The 19154-nt window shown below is 35.0% G+C and overlaps 1 protein-coding gene across 1 annotated transcript; it reads right to left on the reverse strand.

Annotated features, from left to right (window-relative positions):
• Positions 1-1081: 1081 nt before the first annotated feature.
• On the reverse strand, positions 1082-17176 carry LOC124366520. The gene is made up of 3 exons (XM_046823108.1): positions 17020-17176; positions 3446-3635; positions 1082-1449 (listed from the first exon to the last, which is right to left on the reverse strand). Exons 2-3 carry the CDS (start codon positions 3623-3625, stop codon positions 1090-1092), a joined length of 540 nt encoding a protein of 179 aa, XP_046679064.1. The 5' UTR covers positions 3626-3635; positions 17020-17176; the 3' UTR covers positions 1082-1089.
• Between the last annotated feature and the right edge of the window lie 1978 nt (positions 17177-19154).

The following is a 19154-nucleotide window of genomic DNA, read 5'->3' on the forward strand; positions in this document are numbered from 1 at the left end:
ACAATTGAAGTAAGATCTCAAATCTTTCTACAAATAGTGTTATTCACTGATATTAATAAGATCCATGTTTAGATGTGTCTTTTTAATGATAAAAAATGTCCATATTTACAGAAAATTAGACACATTTGAAATGATAACAGATTTAAGGACGTTTATTACACCCAGGAAGGTTCACTTCTAGTTGGCTTATACCTTCCAGTTGAATCTATAGTTCGTACATCCAAACCGTTGTATCATTTAAATATGGGCAATGCTATGAATTATTAATTAAAATATTACAATATTAAAGTTGTTCCATTTTCCATATAGTCAGAGAGTAGTTAAAAGTTTAAAGATGAAGTAGTTTTATTTAGTTTTGTTCATAAAGGAAAGGTATTACCTAGAAGATAAAATTTAATGATTTTAGTTGCTGTCTGTAAATAAAACAAAAGCTGATTATGAGCTTATTAAGGAACGCACGACAATATTGAAAGGATGATAAAAATACCATTTTTGATATCTGAAAGTTATAGATGACTTCCAGCTGCTATAGATTATTAGTAAATACTAAATGTAGTGAATATTTTTTATAAATTTTAATTTTTATCTTTTTAGGTTTAACTTATTTAATTTAGACACGTAAAAATACATTGATAAGTCAAGTTTATTGTTTTGGAAGTCATGTACCTGTCATGGTAACTCAGTACTGGATAGTACATTATTGAAGACTCTAAATATGTGTTTTTAGTAATAAATTTATAACGGATTCAGATAAAAAATTATTCACGATTAATATTAACCAAAAATATTATTTTAAAATATATGTCATATGGCATCATGTGCATTTTAAATATCAAGGTTATATCCAATTGTCCCCAAGATTGAAAGCTAAGAAAAAATGGCTTTTTTATGTACGTATACTAAACATGATTCTTTTATATATGGGATTATCATAATAGATAAACAGTCTGTATAAGCTCTTAACGTTTAACAGTATGAGTTTTAACGGAAAAATGTCACTTGAACAATTATATACTATGTATAAATATAGAAACGTTTATGAACAGGATAACAATTATGAAAACAGAATAGTCAATAATAATCAGTGTACTAAGAATAGTTTATTAGAATTATTTGTACAAAACCACAAATTAGTTGGTGAATTCCTCTTACCATGCTGTCTATAAACCGTCGGGACTGTTTTCCATCTAATGCTTGAGCATGTGGACGCAGATGTTCGCTGTCGAAATGGATGCAAACCTTCTTAGCGCTTTTTTCTTTGTTGTTCGTCATCTTGGCGAGTTTGGAGAGATCCGGCAAAACCTTCAGAGTCATCAGCATCATCTTGTCAGTGATGAGGGATTTCACTGTCTCCGGATCGAGCGTGACATTCTGTTTGACGAGAAACGAGTACCACGACAGGTGTTGGCGGTCTATCAGCGCAGCGAGGAGTGCTTCTTGGTCCTTAATCTGACAGAATAAAGTTAGTTTCACGTTCTTTACAGCGTGAGTGTAACTGAAAATGAATCATGTTAAATTTGGTAGGTATATCATCTCTAACATGATAAATTCTTGAGGAGATCTAGGAAGTATGGACAGAGGGTTCATGTCATTGGGAGTGCTTGTTGTTAAACAAAGTTAATCAATAATACTGTAAAGAGAAACAAGGATAAGAACATAGCACAATGCAGGTTGCGGCTAAAGACAGTTAAATGAAATGAAACGTTTAGTCAATTAACCGTTGTATAACGTTAATCGACGTTGCTTATCTCTCAATGTTGTGGTTTCATAATCTGAGGCGTAGTCTTGGATTATTTTTCAGTGATATCTTAAGCTAAAGTATCTTAGATTTTACGGCTGGAATTTGGAGCTGTGGTATGATTTTATACTAAAAGCTATAGCTTAACTGTATTCTTGGATAACGTACATTTTCAACATTCTGTACTTCCATTCTATTCCTTGTTTTATCAATTGAACGTTTCTTCGTGTTTTCTGGCCACATGACTAGTACCAAATTTTAAGTAGTACCTTTCTTTCAACAAATTGTGCAGTAACAAGTGTTTTAAAAGGCACTTTTTTTAATGAATTGCTCATCATTACTACCCTCATTTTTTACTATATAAGTTATTGTAAGTATTCTTTAAATATCAGCCGTGTAATGCGTAATGTTTACCGGAAGTCTGTATTTTCGGTAGTAGTATACTAGCTGCCTTGATTCATTTTTGTATCGGGATAAGAGGCTTTTTATTTAGAAAATATTAGAATAAGTAATACATAGGAATCATTTTATTGCAAAATAGTCTTTATTGCTGGGGTTCAATTAATATTTAGTTTTAATAATTTGTTTTGAGATAATGTTCTCTAAAAATGTTACAATTTGGGTAATAAAGTTAACTTTCTCTTTAAATTGTGTTTCATTATTTTTCTAAATTTAATCGGTTTTACAAAAATCTGCCTTTAATTTAAATGCACGCAATGGAACCAGAATAGCTTTCTGTGTGTATCAACAAGTTTTGCAAAAATAAAATTAACAAATGTATACATATAGAATGTTTAGTAAGAATTATTTGTAGTTTGCGATGGCAAAACAATAGTGTTGGAAATACTTTTGTAGACTTACTATAATATTATACAACAATACAAATACGTATTTAATTAAAGATTAATAGTTATAACATATACTGTTCTACAGAGAGTAAAGAATTGAACAAAACTTGAAGACAATTTATATGATTTGAATATCTTTCGTTAATTTTAAATTTTATAATTAATTTATGTGGTTAAATCCTGAGGAATGAGCTTCTTTACAGAAAATAGATTATAAGGTGGGTCGCTTAAGACTAAAGCCTAGAAATATGCTTTAATGAGCTGCAGTACTTCACTGAATCATTTCGGGTTCTCATCCTTTATCTAAGGATGTAAGAATCGAATTCCTTGGAAGGAGCCTTGAGCAGAACAGCTGATCAGAAGAATGTAGGAAGAAGCGATCTGCAGAGTAAGTTCATTAGCACGTTGACGGTTTTATTGGCATAGGTCTTTTTTACTGTCTATTGTGAAAAGGAAGGCCTTGAAGATGTCATTGTTGAGACTGATAAGACTATGAATTACCAGGAGCTTATCAATTACTCCTTATCGTATCAACTAATATGGTCAAACAGGTGTAGCTATGACTGAAAATTAACTACGGTATCACAGTCGTGATAACTCAGTGAACTGAGTTATGGACGCTGTTTAATAAGTTATTTAGTATTGTTCCACAGGTATTGTACATTAGTTTACCTACCCTTATTTTAGGGTAATAAAGTGACTGATTTATTTATAAATATACCGATCAAAAATAAAAAAAACCCTAGCTAGTATAAAGCTATTGCTAAATATTGGATTATGAGCTTTAGCTGCACATTTTCAATGGTTAGAGTTTTACAAATAAAAGTTAACAGGACAAATATATTATAATGGAACTTACCAAATCACGAGCTGTGGGTACATACGGTTTTAATTCTCCATCTAAATCAAACTTTTGGTTTTCTTTTGATTCTTTTCTTTGGTCTCTCCGCTTACTTACAGCAACATCAGTTTGGTTTCCTTCCACCAGCGTCAATGCAGGAATATATATTAGTGCGATGAGGAAATAGATAATTATCATTATGTCTCACCTGAAATAAATATATAATCATTTAATTGTAAAACTAAGCAATAGGGAACATTTATTTTCAGCTATTAAACTATAAAATGAAATAGGATTAAATCACTATACGTGTCGGGTAATAGGTTTCACTGTATTTGTATACAAATTTCAAGTCTTTAGCTCATTATATTGCGATGTTATTTTCGGGGCAAGCGAAAATATTCGCAACTTGCCAGATAGCCAGTCGAGCTGGGTTAGAAAATTCCAGGGTTCGAGAATTTCATATAAGTATTATTTATTGTTAGGAGTCGAATCAGAGGACCCTGCGGAAGAAATTGATACTTCCAAAATAACGTTGGGCTTACTTCATCACGTCAACTCCAATAATATTTTGAAGACGTAAAAAAAATAAAAAATAATCTTGCTCAGAAAAATAAAAATGTCTTGTTCTAGGAAAGTTATTGTTCAAGCGAGTTCGATTTTCAAAAAACAACTGTATTTGTTATTAATACGTCGGTCAGTGAGGAATTACAAGTAAGCTGAGTAGTCTCCACTGATAACTTGGTCGGGGAGTCGTATACAGTAATTATTGAGCCCGGGGTTGGAATAATTAATCGGTTAAATAATGATGGTTAGTAGAAGCAAAATACAAAATCAAAGCAAAGAATGAAATAGCAATGGCAAACAAAAGCAATATTCAAATAACACCAATAGCAAATATACAATCTTATAAATTAAAAATCAGCCATGCACCAATATCACAGTGCAACTACTATATACATAAAGCAAGTACTAACCATTAACAAAAAATATTTCTACGGGATGCAAAAGCTAGATGCATTTATAATATAAAAATATACTAAGCTGTATTTATTCTGTAGGCAAGTGTATAACTCCAAAATAAAATATCAAGTTTACTTTCTCAGGCATATAATTTTGGAAAATAAAAAAAACAAAGTAATCACTTATAAACACACCATGCAGAATTACCCTACCATATGCAAGCTAAGATAAAGGTAAATGATTTTAAACTATGCAATAAGGCTACTAAGCTAAATTACTATAAATATTAGGGCTCTATGAATATCAAAGAAAAATTGAACACTCACCCTATCTGCACAGTTCACCAGAAAAATAAACTAAAATATCGTTAAAATAAATATTTTGATGGAGGTTATCGGGGTGAGGGTGTCAGGACGTTCGCAAAAATAAAAAGAAAGGGTTGCGAGTCCCGAAATAGATAAAGGAGAAAAATAAAGATAATCACTTACAAAGATATAAATAATTAATAAAATGAAAATTAGATTGAACTTCAATAAGAAAGAAAAATATTTCCGAGTAGATTAGAGATTCGCCAATAAATGTGATAATAATCAGACAACGGAAAGATGGTCGAGAAAAACTTTATACCTAATATAAAAATTTACATCGATTGAACATAAGTTTTAGTTTATAAGGAAGGGGTCGGTGGGAAGAAAGTATTTGTAAAAAGGAAGTCGAGGGTATAGGGTGCCTGCCAGTACAATCGCCGGAAAGAAAGCAGTGGTAAGGCGAGTCCCGACTGTTATATTTTTTTCCGGGTAGGAGATAATCGGTAGGAAAGTTCGTAAAGGAAACTCGGGATGAGGTGTCAGATCGATCGCCAGGAAAAGAAATGCGAGATCTGAAAAAAAAATTTAGAAAGGAAAATTTTAACACAGTAATTAAAATTTAGTCGAAATGACAAAAAAAATAATCTGAGTAATTGAAATTTCTAAATATAAGTTAAATTGAAGAAAAGAATAACTTTAGTAATTCAAGTTGAAAAAGTATTTAAAGTTTCAGTAAATTGAGAAAGTCAAATATATTCTATTTCAATTTAATGATACCCTTAAATATCAAATAAATTATTAAGAGTATATTTAAAATCAAACAATTATCTTATCTCAAAATAAATCTATAACCATCAAACATTACTAATATATTTCAGATCGATTAATTTTCATAAATGACAAATAAAATATTAAATTCTGTTTCACATAAAAAAAATTTGGAAGAATTGTTGATGGCGGAGATAACACTTTAGTAAGGAAACAGGGTCGTTGTTCCTTACCTGGTGCTGGATATCGGCGGCGGGCGTCGAGTCGCGATGTAGTCGTTCAGCGAGCGGGGTCGGGGGAAGGGGTCGAAAGAGTAGTGGGTGAGCAGCGGTCTGTCGGCGGTGTCGCGGTCACTGGCTGTCTCTCCCTGTGTCTTCAATCGGCCGTCATTATATAGGTTCGCGCGATCGCGTGGGGGTGGGGAAGCCTCTCCTCTCGCCGTGATCGGAGGGGAAGCGGCGATATCCGTGCGGGCACGGACCTGCCAGATAGCGTCTGACTCATCGTCAGTAAAATAATTATTTCGCTCCTTTTTAATGGTAATTCTAAAAAACTCAAGTTCGTTATTCGTAATATTAAAAAAAAATGTCTGTTCTAATTTTTTAAATTTTACTAATGAATATTTTTAATTTAAATTTAATTTTGTATGCTAAAAAAAAAAATAACATGTTACACCCCATCTGTACTTCGGGAAACAAAAAAAAGAAGAAAAAAAAAAGTTAAATGTGGTATTTGTATATAGATAAACAAAAAAAGGTTCCCGTAGTTTAATCTCCTCTTGTAACCGTTTTGATAGTTTCTGAAAAGAAATTACACAAAATAAATACTCTTCGTACGAACTAAATGTTTTAATCATCACGAATAAAATAAAATGATAACATATTCTGGCAAGAAAATATAACTAAAAACAAATTGCAGTCTGCATAAACAAAAAAATTATTTAACAAAACTAAAATTTACACTAAAATACATTACGGGCACAGTCTTTCACAATACATATAATTACTAGAAAACAAAATCAAATATCGCTTTACTAATAAAAATAAACAAAAATCGAACTCGAAAATATAAAAATCTCTAAGGGAAGGATATTAGACACGCCGGGTACAGGAGAGTGGCAGTCTTACAAGGAAGAATTTGGGATAGAAAGGTGATTTGTTGTAGGAATACTAGTCTACTAAAGCAACTCTTGGCGCCAAAAAAAAAACACATCGGGCAACCAAGAAATCATACAATAATATAGGTTAGTAGAAAGGAAATTATGGGCACACAACAGGGCAACAGGAATCTAGTGTGCCTCCAAGGAAGAGTATGCCTTCAGATCCTTCGTATGGGCTCGGCCTACGTCTTTTCCTTGGAGATCTCGAAGTTCGAATATATTCCATCTATTTTTCTATATAGGATGTATGGGTCCTTCAAACTTTGGTGCCAATTTTCCTGCTATATTCTCAGCCGCTGAGGAAAGTGTATGGCTGCGCCTCAAAAAACTTGTTGGCCTATTTACAAAACTGTTATCTCTTCTTCTGAGATTATAGTAATTGAGCTTGGCGAGTGTGTGCTTTTTTCCATGTTTAGCTTACATTTTTCCCTTAATTTTAGCATGAAGTTCATTCGAGTTTCATGTTATATCGATTTCGCTAGGTTTACAGCACCTTGAGTGGCATTCTCTAATACCTGACCGTAGATACAGTTTGGAGTTTTAAGTTCTCTGCCAAAATTGAGCATGGCCGAGAGTAAATTTTGTTGATTCGCTACAAATGTATTTAACGCAAATCTAAATTCATTTAAATGTTGATCCCAAACTACGATGATCATTTTCGCACGAACTGAGAAATCATTAGTTTTTAATACGCGGTTTCGTTCGCTCTGTTGGATTACTCTGCGGACTATAAGGTGCGGTTGTTTTGTGAATTATTCCCCAATCACTTGTAAGTTTTTGGAAGATTTTCGAGAGGTACTGCGTTCCGTTATCTGTCAGTACTACTTCTGGAGCACCATATCGCATCAATATAAGGTCTTCGAACTTTTCTGCCACCTTCTTAGCAGTTGCTGATGGTTAATGCTACAATTTCTACCCATTTGGTAAAGGTATCTTGGAACACCAGGATAAATCTGTTTCCTTTACGAGATCGAGGTAAGGGTCCCATCAGATCGCTGGTTACTGTGAACCAAGGTCCTTGGGGGCGTCTGAAATGCATTTTTCCCCACCGGTTTACATTGTTCCACCTTGTATCTCTGGCAAGTGTCGCAATTTTTTACGTATTTTCGAATATCGTTTCTCCATCCAGGCCAAAAAGTATCTGGCGCTGATTTTCTGGATCGTTTTGTTTACACCTAAATGGCCAGCTGTTGTGCTGTCATGATTTTCTCTCAGTACATCGGATTTTAGAGAATCTGGGGGTACGCAAAGTTTCCAATTGGTTTTTGGGTCGGGTACTTGATTTATCGATTTTTCGGTTATAGTTTATTTCCTCGATGGTTGTAATCTGCATATTTATTCGGACTTGCAGATACCTTTCGAAGCATTTTCGAGTGCCAATCGGGCATAACTTCGCCTGAAGCTGTTTCTAGCCTTGGTTCCTTGGTTTTTGAGCGATAGTTGCCTCCGAGAGTTATTCGAACTGTCGTTGGCGGTGCTACAAACCAACGGTTGAACCGACTACAGGATCACAGCTTGACGTGTCGATCGGATACCGGGAGAGTGCGTCTGCTACTCGGTTCAGGACTCCCTTGCGGTATTGGACTTCGAAGTCATGTTGCTGTAGTTCCAGCATCCAGCGAGCAAGTCTTCCAGATGGTTTCTCCAAACTCATCAACCACTTTAAAGCTGATGGTCAGTTATCGCAATAAACTTGTACCCTTCGAGGTACGGACGAAATTTTTGAACGGCCCATACCAGAGCTAGGCATTCTTTCTCGGTTACGGAAAATTTCTTTTCATTTCTCGTGTAAAAGTCGACTCGCATATGCAATAACCTTCTCCCTCTTGCCAATAGTTTTTGAGTAAGCGAAGCCCCTAAACCTTCATTGGAGGCATCCACGTGTACCACAAAAGTTTCCTTGAAGTCAGGGCAGGCTAAAGACCGGTGCGGTAGAAAGTTTTGCTTTAAGGGAATTAAATGCTCGTTCTTGAGATTCCGTCCATTCCCATCTATTCCCCTTTCTTAAGAGTTTCGTCAATGGCTTAGATATGTTTGCAAAGTTTTCGATAAATCGTCTGTACCAAGACGCAAGTCCCACAAGAAACTCCGTACTTGTTTTACAGTTTTAGGTGCTGGAAAATCTACAATTGATTTAACCTTTTCTGGATCCGTCTGGATTCCTTTCTCGTTTATTACGTGGCCAAGGTATTTCAACTCCTTTTTACAAAAGTTACATTTTTCCATATTTGGTAATAATCCTGCATTTCTGAGGCGTTCGAACACTTCTTTGAGAAGTTTTAAATGTTCTTCGAAAGTTCGGGATACCAGCACCAAATCGTCTAAATATGCAAAAGCGTAGGGCTCAAACTCAGGTCCTATCACTTGGTCTAGCAATCTCTGAAAGGTAGCCGGAGCAGAGTGTAAGCCAAATGGCATGACCTTGAAATGGAATAACCCTCTGCCGGGAACAGTGAAAGCCGTAATTGGTCTACTGTTAACTTCGAGAGGTATCTGCCAATAGCCATCCTTTAGGTCGATCGTGGATATATAGCAAGCATTTCTCAGTTTGTCGAGTATCGCACTTATTTGGGGAAGGGGATATGCATCCTTCTCACTGACCGCATTAACTCGCCCTTAAGTCGATGCAACACCTTACTTTTCCATTCGATTTTCTTAACCAGCACTAGTGGAGAGCTCCAAGGACTAGATGATGGTTCAATGATTGCCTGACTCCAGCATCTTGTCAACTTCTTTGTCAATGATCGCCTGCATTGCCGGATTGCGATAATAATACCTCTGTTTAATGGGTGTATCAGTTTTAAGGCGAATTTTATGTTCCACTAATGCCGTGCGACCAATAAAACCATCGAACAAATTCAACTGATGATCAAGGAATTCTTTCAGTTTTTTACTTTCTACTTCTGTTAGTGTTATAGCGGCATCAGTATGAATAGTCTTTGAATTATCGCATCTAGTCACTGTTTCTGCAGTACTTTCATGGGGGAGTGATATCGATCAGTTTTAAAGGCGTTAATAACGTCCATACCCAAAATCATCGGCGTAGTTAAGCCTGGTAGAAAACAGGGCGCGTACCTTAGTTCTAATATCGGCTATTTCACAGTTAAATTCGAAGGCCTGAGATATCTGGCTATTTGAGCTATCGGCCATATTAACATTAACATTTACGTTCTTAGGCCTAACGCCTAACTGTAATAGATGATGAGCTACTCTTTCCCCTATAATAGTCACCATCGATCCCGTATCAAGCAGTGCACAAAAGGTAGTTTCTTGAATCTTAATGGATACAAAAGGTCTAGGATCATTCGATTTAACTTCTGCACAGTGCTTTTGTTAAATTCTTTTATTTGGTTGAGCCACTTGGGCCATTCGATTGAGGTGATTTGTTGCCCCAGAGTCCCGGGACACCTCTGACGCTCCGGGCTCCGGAAATGTTTCCCTGCCTGCAAGGGCACTGGACGGTTCGGATTCCTATTTTTTACAGTTAAAACAGCGAATGGTTTTTGGGAGAGGACACTGGTTGATATTTATGCCCTTTAGTTTCGCAATTCCAACAAATAGGAATGGCAGTCGTTTGTATCTGTAGTAAGATGCCTTGGGCTGAGTAGTGTTAGTCGGGACAGTTTTGTAGAGGGCTCGAACCTTCGTTTATCGGTAAAATATTTGGGTTTATCGTGATACCGTTTCTGGCTTATCTATCATCTGTACTGGGTATGACTTAAAAACTCTACGTTTTGTGTCGTATGCTGTCTCAGGAACCATGGATTGAGCGGATTTGGAGGAGGTCGGTAACTAATTCTTCTCTCGCAAATAACTTTCATAACCTTCGGCAAGATGAATTAATTCACTAATCGAGTGAAAACTTTCCCTTCTGATCGTTAATTTTGTATTCAGGTCTCATGTTGGAATATAATCGGTTTAGTGTTTGGTTTACAGAGAAGCCACCACGTCGTCGAATTAGAGTCGTAAGGGCTACAATAAATTTTCGCATTGGCTCACTCTCGCCCTGAGTTCTTCGAGTTATTTCCTCATCCAAGTTTACGTCGGTAATCTGGAGGAAGATATGCTCTTCGAAGCTGATTACAAAAGTCGTCATAGTTTGTCCAAAATGACTTATTATTTCGGTACCAGAAAAGAGCGTTTCCTTATAAAAGTTATCCGGTAATGCTTTTAGTAGCCGATCGGGAGGTATTTCATAAGATTCGGCAAGTTCACTGAGACGCTCAATGAAAGAGACTGGGTCTCCATCCCCATCGAATCTCAAAATTCCATTTCCGAACTTGATTGCAGATATGAGAGATGTCCGGATGTCTAAGTTCAGATGTAGGGCCTGCTTGCCATGTTAGCGTCACTGTCCAATCCAAAATTCGGGTCACAAGGCTCATCACCTGTGAGGGATCTTGCTGTCGGCATTCTCAACGGGTGAGGGTGTTGTTATATCTGGTGTGTTTGTTTGGGCTATTAAATTTACAGATTTTTCGTGCATTAAAAGGGCTAATCGTTCCTGTACTAGTCTAAAACTAGCTGTAGGAGGGAGGTTTAACATTTCTCGAATGCTAACTTCCTCATGTTGTATATGACCATCAATATGAGAGGCACTAATCGGTCCTAATGCTGAGGAAACTACATTGGTCGCGAGGTTTTGTCCGTATGACAATAATTCTGTTCTTAGTGGAAGAGGTTCAGGAGTGTGTTTTTCCAGACCTAAGAAAAGTTACAAAGTCGCTTTCGTAGTTCAGCCACATTACCATCCGGATTCAGATTAAATTTTTCTTAACTCTTCCTGTAGGTCGTTCTTTTGTAGTTTATAAAATCCAGCCCACACGAGGGATCATTCTCCGAAGGGGAAGGAAGCATAATTTGGGGATTGGGAATGGTTGTAGGAGGGATCGGTAGGCCCATTGTAGTAGCAGTGGTACTAGTAGTAGTGGTGGCGGTAATAGTAGCAGTAGTAGTGGTAGTAATCGGTGCGACTGATGTTACGACTGTAGGAGGACTCATTTTTGGCACTGTACCACCAGAAGCCTGTGGTGTCGTAATATGAGTTGAAGTCGTAGTGGTTGTGGTTGTTTTTTCGTTTGTTTGTGTCCCCTTGTCCATCATTTCCGTTTTACATACATGAAGAATAAAATTTGATAAGGGCGGAGAAAGAGGTTTAGTAAGTACATCATTATTGTACGTATCAAATTTTCTTAAACAAAAAGTTGTTGTAAAATTTTAACAATTTTTAGTCGTAAATTGTAAAGTATATTCACTAAAAAGTGTAAAGTAAATCGTAAAGTTCGTAAATTAAAGTATATTACAGTCCCAGTTGTTCGGGCGCCACTTTGCGATGTTATTTTCGGGGCAAGCGAAAATATTCGCAACTTGCCAGATAGCCAGTCGAGCTGGGTTAGAAAATTCCAGGGTTCGAGAATTTCATATAAGTATTATTTATTGTTAGGAGTCGAATCAGAGGGACCCTGCGGAAGAAATTGATTACTTCCAAAATAACGTTGGGCTTACTTCATCACGTCAACTCCAATAATATTTTGAAGACGTAAAAAAAAATAAAAAAATAATCTTGCTCAGAAAAATAAAAATGTCTTGTTCTAGGAAAGTTATTGTTCAAGCGAGTTCGATTTTCAAAAAACAACTGTATTTGTTATTAATACGTCGGTCAGTGAGGAATTACAAGTAAGCTGAGTAGTCTCCACTGATAACTATCAGTTCGGGCGCCACTTTGCGATGTTATTTTCGGGGCAAGCGAAAATATTCGCAACTTGCCAGATAGCCAGTCGAGCTGGGTTAGAAAATTCCAGGGTTCGAGAATTTCATATAAGTATTATTTATTGTTAGGAGTCGAATCAGAGGACCCTGCGGAAGAAATTGATACTTCCAAAATAACGTTGGGCTTACTTCATCACGTCAACTCCAATAATATTTTGAAGACGTAAAAAAAATAAAAAATAATCTTGCTCAGAAAAATAAAAATGTCTTGTTCTAGGAAAGTTATTGTTCAAGCGAGTTCGATTTTCAAAAACAACTGTATTTGTTATTAATACGTCGGTCAGTGAGGAATTACAAGTAAGCTGAGTAGTCTCCACTGATTAACTTGGTCGGGGAGTCGTATACAGTAATTATTGAGCCCGGGGTTGGAATAATTAATCGGTTAAATAATGATGGTTGTAGAAGCAAAATACAAATCAAAGCAAAGAATGAATAGCAATGGCAAACAAAAGCAATATTCAAATAACACCAATAGCAAATATACAATCTTATAAATTAAAAATCAGCATGCACCAATATCACAGTGCAACTACTATATACATAAAGCAAGTACTAACCATTAACAAAAAATATTTCTACGGGATGCAAAAGCTAGATGCATTTATAATATAAAAATATACTAAGCTGTATTTATTCTGTAGGCAAGTGTATAACTCCAAAATAAAATATCAAGTTTACTTTCTCAGGCATATAATTTTGGAAAATAAAAAAAACACAAAGTATAATCACTTATAACACACCATGCAGAATTACCCTACCATATGCAAGCTAAGATAAAGGTAAATGATTTAAACTATGCAATAAGGCTACTAAGCTAAATTACTATAAATATTAGGGCTCTATGAATATCAAAGAAAAATTGAACACCTCACCCTATCTGCACAGTTTCACCAGAAAAATAAACTAAAATATCGTTAAATAAATATTTTGATGGAGGTTATCGGGGTGAGGGTGTCAGGACGTTCGCAAAAATAAAAAGAAAGGGTTGCGAGTCCCGAAATAGATAAAGGAGAAAAATAAAGATAATCACTTACAAAGATATAAATAATTAATAAAATGAAAATTAGATTGAACTTCAATAAGAAAGAAAAATATTTCCGAGTAGATTAGAGATTCGCCAATAAATGTGATAATAATCAGACAACGGAAAGATGGTCGAGAAAACTTTATACCTAATATAAAAATTTTACATCGATTGAAACATAAGTTTTAGTTTTATAAGGAAGGGGTCGGTGGGGAAGAAAAGTATTTGTAAAAGGAAGTCGAGGGTATAGGGTGCCAGTACATCGCCGGAAAGAAAGCAGTGGTAAGGCGAGTCCCGACTGTTATATTTTTTTCCGGGTAGGAGATAATCGGTAGGAAAGTTCGTAAAAGGAAAACTCGGGATGAGGTGTCAGATCGATCGCCAGGAAAAGAAATGCGAGATCTGAAAAATTTAGAAAGGAAAATTTTAACACAGTAATTAAAATTTAGTCGAAATGACAAAAAAATAATCTGAGTAATTGAAATTCTAAATATAAGTTAAATTGAAGAGAAAAGAATAACTTTAGTAATTCAAGTTGAAAAAAAGTATTTAAAGTTTCAGTAAATTGAGGAAAGTCAAATATATTCTATTTCAATTTAATGATACCCTTAAATATCAAATAAATTATTAAGAGTATATTTAAAATCAAACAATTATCTTATCAAAATAAATCTATAACCATCAAACATTACTAATATATTTCAGATCGATTAATTTTCATAAATGACAAATAAAATATTAAATTCTGTTTCACATAAAAAAAATTTGGAAGAATTGTTGATGGCGGAGATAACACTTTAGTAAGGAACAGGGTCGTTGTTCCTTACCTGGTGCTGGATATCGGCGGCGGGCGTCGAGTCGCGATGTAGTCGTTCAGCGAGCGGGGTCGGGGGAAGGGGTCGAAGTAGTGGTGAGCAGCGGTCGTCGGCGGTGTCGCGGTCACTGGCTGTCTCTCCCTGTGTCTTCAATCGGCCGTCATTATATAGGTTCGCGCGATCGCGGGGGTGGGGGAAGCCTTCTCCTCTCGCCGTGATCGGAGGGGGAAAAGCGGCGATATCCGTGCGGGCACGGACCTGCCAGATAGCGTCTGACTCATCGTCAGTAAAATAATTATTTCGCTCCTTTTTAATGGTAATTCTAAAACTCAAGTCGTTATTCGTAATATTAAAAAAAATGTCTGTTCTAATTTTTTAAATTTTACTAATGAATATTTTTAATTTAAATTTTAATTTTGTATGCTAAAAAAAATAACATGTTACAATATTCTCGAGAGCTGCTGAATGTCAAATATAAAATTAAACTAGTCAAATTCTTTACAGCCTCTAGACAGATAGAGGAGAAATTTAACAAAACTACTGTGGGATAAATTTCAATTATGCACGGTCAATGTGCATAATTATGGTTAGAGATGCACCTACAAAGAACTCATTCTTGTCTAGGCAGAAATCTCATTTTGGAAAATTATAAAGCTCCAGAGTTTAGCACGAAGTCTTAGTCATAAAAAAGTGTAGATAATTAATGGTTTATAGCTTTATAGTTTATAAATCTATTCTAGAAACAATAAACTCAGTTCTAGGACTTGGAAACGGCCAGTCAAATCCACGAAGGAAAATGCGCCATAATGAGACTCGTTGTTCTCTATAAAAAAAATTACTTCATGCAACATTTAAAATTGACTGGCCTGTTCGTTCTCGACACGTCGGTCGCGTCGTGCGAACAGATATACAGAAAGAAATACATGATATTTTCAGTTAAATAAACGATGGCAGCATTATGTAATAGTTGTTGTGCTTTCCAATCATCCACCATTGATAATTAACTTCAAATAAAGAAGAACATTTTTATTAAAAGAAGACAAATCAAGACGTGGTTACATAACATTATCGTTTCAACATGTCCAGATTAATTTATAGAGAAATACAGTGTAAGATAACAAAACATTATTTTTCAACCATTTTAATATATACTACCAATTCAATAATCTTTCAGTAATTTTTTACTAGTCAGACAACTCTTAACAGTTAGAATATTGAGCAGCACAGTATATAGAATGTTAGCTCATACACCACTGCACCGTAAAACACTGAGTTTACAATAAGTTAAAGAAACTAAAAAAAAATGTTTATGTGAATAAGTCATCAGTGCAATAACGTAAAATCTAAAGAACGTAAATTATGATGAATAATTGTGGTGATGCATTTATCAGAGCAGGGGGTATATGGAGTTAGGACGGAAATATCTTCAGCTGATCAAAAACGAAGTATTGAAGTATTTTGAAGAAAGTTTATTTTGGTGTAGTAACGAGTTAATGTCAATATCCGAAGAAGAAAGAATTAATCATATAGCCTTAGCAATTGAATTCATTATCCTTATCTGTAAAATCCAATTCTAAGAATGATCAAACTGAATATCTATGGCAATGGAAATTAGTGGTCTAAAAGTAAATTATGTAAAGAATTATTTTTCCAAGCAAAGTTACGACCTAGAAGCCATATCGAACATGTAACTAAGAGATCATATTGAAGATGACTTCCAATTCGCAACCAAATACCTGGCTAATGGTGCTGAAAAGGACAGGATCGCTCAACGACCATCAATCCAAGATGCATCTGCGCTCGAGTTTGATTGAATCGGTTATCTTTCGAAAACCACAGCGCCGTATGCACTACAATGAGCCTTAAATGTCCAATTCGAATGCTGAGTTTAACTCCATCTCACCCTCAAACTTCTCTCTTACCTTCCACCTTAATTTATTTTTTTATGTTTGGATTTTTCTTGCAAAAACATGAACTCTACATTCCAAGAGTCGTCTGTGACGGAGTCAGACCTCAGACGCCGCACTAAAGAAAGGTGAACTGGAACTTGACTCCTCAATTGCAAGTCCAAATTAGCTATCGAGGTATTGCTTCAGATACTATTACTTATAATTATAGCTCACATTCTCTTAAAACTGTACAAATATGATATCTAGCAGTATTTAAAAAAATTAATTGGATTCCACAAAACATAATCATAAATAATTATTACAAGTGTTTTAATATAAACTCTCTATTTGAGATTTATTGTTTAAAATATTTACATTCAAAAATGTACCAATCTAGTGGAAGGTACTTAAATATAAATAGCTCAGTACCATTAAAATATCACTAAAGACACCTAAAAGTAGTAGTATAAAATATTTTGTTATTTATTTTACTTACGAGTGATAAGTAAGTACAGAACAGAAGGAATACAGTAATATGCATTATTTTTTCTATATGTAAACATAATAATCAGGATTAAGGTTCTAAAAAGTATTTTTGTATAGTAATAAAAAAATACAGAAGAAAATAACGATGTATTCTAAGTAGAATACATCGTTATTTGTATGAACAGAAAGTTCTGTTCACATGTAGTCTAAAAATATGCAAACAAACTTATTGTGTTTGGACTAAACTCCAGATGTTTTATCAACATTTCCCAGACTAAAGGTGACATAATATATCTTAGGAAAAAGTATAATCTTACAAGGCTGATCTTTGATAACGGTAAATAGCTTATTAATACTTGTACATTTATCTGAAATAATAAAACTAGTATTAGTGGCCATTCTGGTAATTACCTGATGATCTTGGAGTAATGTACGTCACACTTACGTCATCACTTCATCTCACAAATAAGCGCGTTTTGTAATGATACTATAAAAATAGTACAAGTGAAAAGTCCAATGATCTAGGAGGCTGTGCAGGTTGAAGACAGGTACGTATGTACTGCTCCCCACTACCCGACACTTTTACGACCCATTGTTTGAGCGTGGCGTCATCTAGATACGAGCTGGAACCGTATGCAGTAAAATTGAAGTTAACTAAGAATGGCATAAACAAGATAAGATTATCTGCCAGTTTTGATTTACTTCAGCTAGATAATTATCAAGTAGGTCTGACTTCACACGCGAGTCAAGTTTGGCGTGAATCTAGTATCTATCAGAAAACTTAAAGTTTTAGAACCTTAATGAATAGAAACCACTCGAGATATATGTATTGAGTGGAATGCCTTTACATAAATAAATGGAAAATTAAACAAGACATTTTGCCATTGAGAATATCTCAGTTCCTTAATTATAGTTTACGCTTTTAAAATCATGCGTTCATCTTGCACGTTCTATTAGAAAGGGATTTTATGTCATAAAATTCAAATATCTGAGTAAGTTTTACTAGGAGAATTATAATTAGGGAGTTTCCAAAGTTATATAAACGTCCCTAAGTGAAAAGAGATTCCAGAGTCTTGGGATTAAAAAGCTTTTCATATGTGGGGGTTCCATTAGTTAAAAGGGGTCAGGATTTTTATTTTCAGGAAAAACTCCAATCATTGGTGTAAATTTTCCTGATAGTTTTTTCTTGTAAGCATTTATCCAAACATTAATTTTAGTACTATCCTTAAATGTTGAGAAGTAAAAGATTTTATATTACGCCTGTAGGTACGAATCAAGATTGGTTTGGAATTTTAATAATTTCTGGTTCTACTGATTTATGTTGAGAATTTTAAAAATTGTTCATTCTAACAAAACAAAATGTACTAATTAAACCAAAAACAATACAGTGGGGAAAGCATGAAAACTAAATAATTCACAGACATAATACGAGTAGTATAAAAATTATAATTAATCTCAATAACAAAAAACAAAGGAATTCAAAATTCATGTATTAAAAAACGACACGAGGTAATTAAAGTATTACATTTTTATTTTAAAACTAAACACTTTAAAACTTTGAGCTTAGAAATGTTTGTAAATATTGTGGACCATGACGTCCTTGTCTTTCGTTCTTGATGAGTAAGCTTTAGCTAAGCCTTTTCCGCCAGCTTCTGATGAATGAAATCCGATGTTTTTCTGTGTATACGCACGATAACTGTCAAATGCGGTCACCTAGACAGCTGAAACTTACAGTGAAATTTTATATCTCTACTAGTTTACACTGGTATTGATTATGGTATACATTAATTCATTGGGAGTTATTTTTCGGCCCAGGTTGGCGTCAAGAAGGTGACAAGAGAAAGTGATTGTTATAGAGGACAGAAACCTACCAGGCTTCTTAGAACATCAGGTTTAGGTATGTTGTTCATGGGCTCCTCTTTTTCGATAATCCAAGGTACCACGACACACTTAGACTCTATCGAGGAAATGCCCACGGCCTCTAAATAGCTGCAAATGAGATTATAAACAAACGGTGCCTTAATTATTAATCTTGCACGAGTCACAATAATTGTGGCATTTTTCGTAACCTAGTAATGTATCATATCTTCAAGTCTTTCCACGTTTCAAAAAATTTAAGTATCCTACAATAATGTTACGGAAATGTTAAAAAAATATCATCATGAAAAAAAGAATATATAAGTTGCAATTACTATGAAATTCGGGTCAATTTAACAGCACAGCAGTTATTTCAAAACCTCAAAGTGATCACTTAAGAAACAATGTTCAATATGGTTTCCATTTGATTGCTGAGTTCTTTCGATTATTCCTTGTGTATTCCTTACAGTGTTACAGGCTGCAGTGATATGCTGTAAAATGTCATCCCTGGTTTTCACAGGTATTTCATAAACTAGAGCTTTTAAATTACCCAAATTGAAGATATTGATTGGATTTAGATCAAGTGACTGAGGCGGCCATGGTACAAGCCCCCCTCCGCCTGACCATCGTTCCCCATAAGTGTGGTGCAGAAAGTGCGTGACATCCAGTCTAAAGTGCGGGAGAGCTCC

The sequence above is a fragment of the Homalodisca vitripennis genome, chromosome 7 (assembly GCF_021130785.1).
Source record: "Homalodisca vitripennis isolate AUS2020 chromosome 7, UT_GWSS_2.1, whole genome shotgun sequence".
Taxonomy (NCBI): domain Eukaryota; kingdom Metazoa; phylum Arthropoda; class Insecta; order Hemiptera; family Cicadellidae; genus Homalodisca; species Homalodisca vitripennis.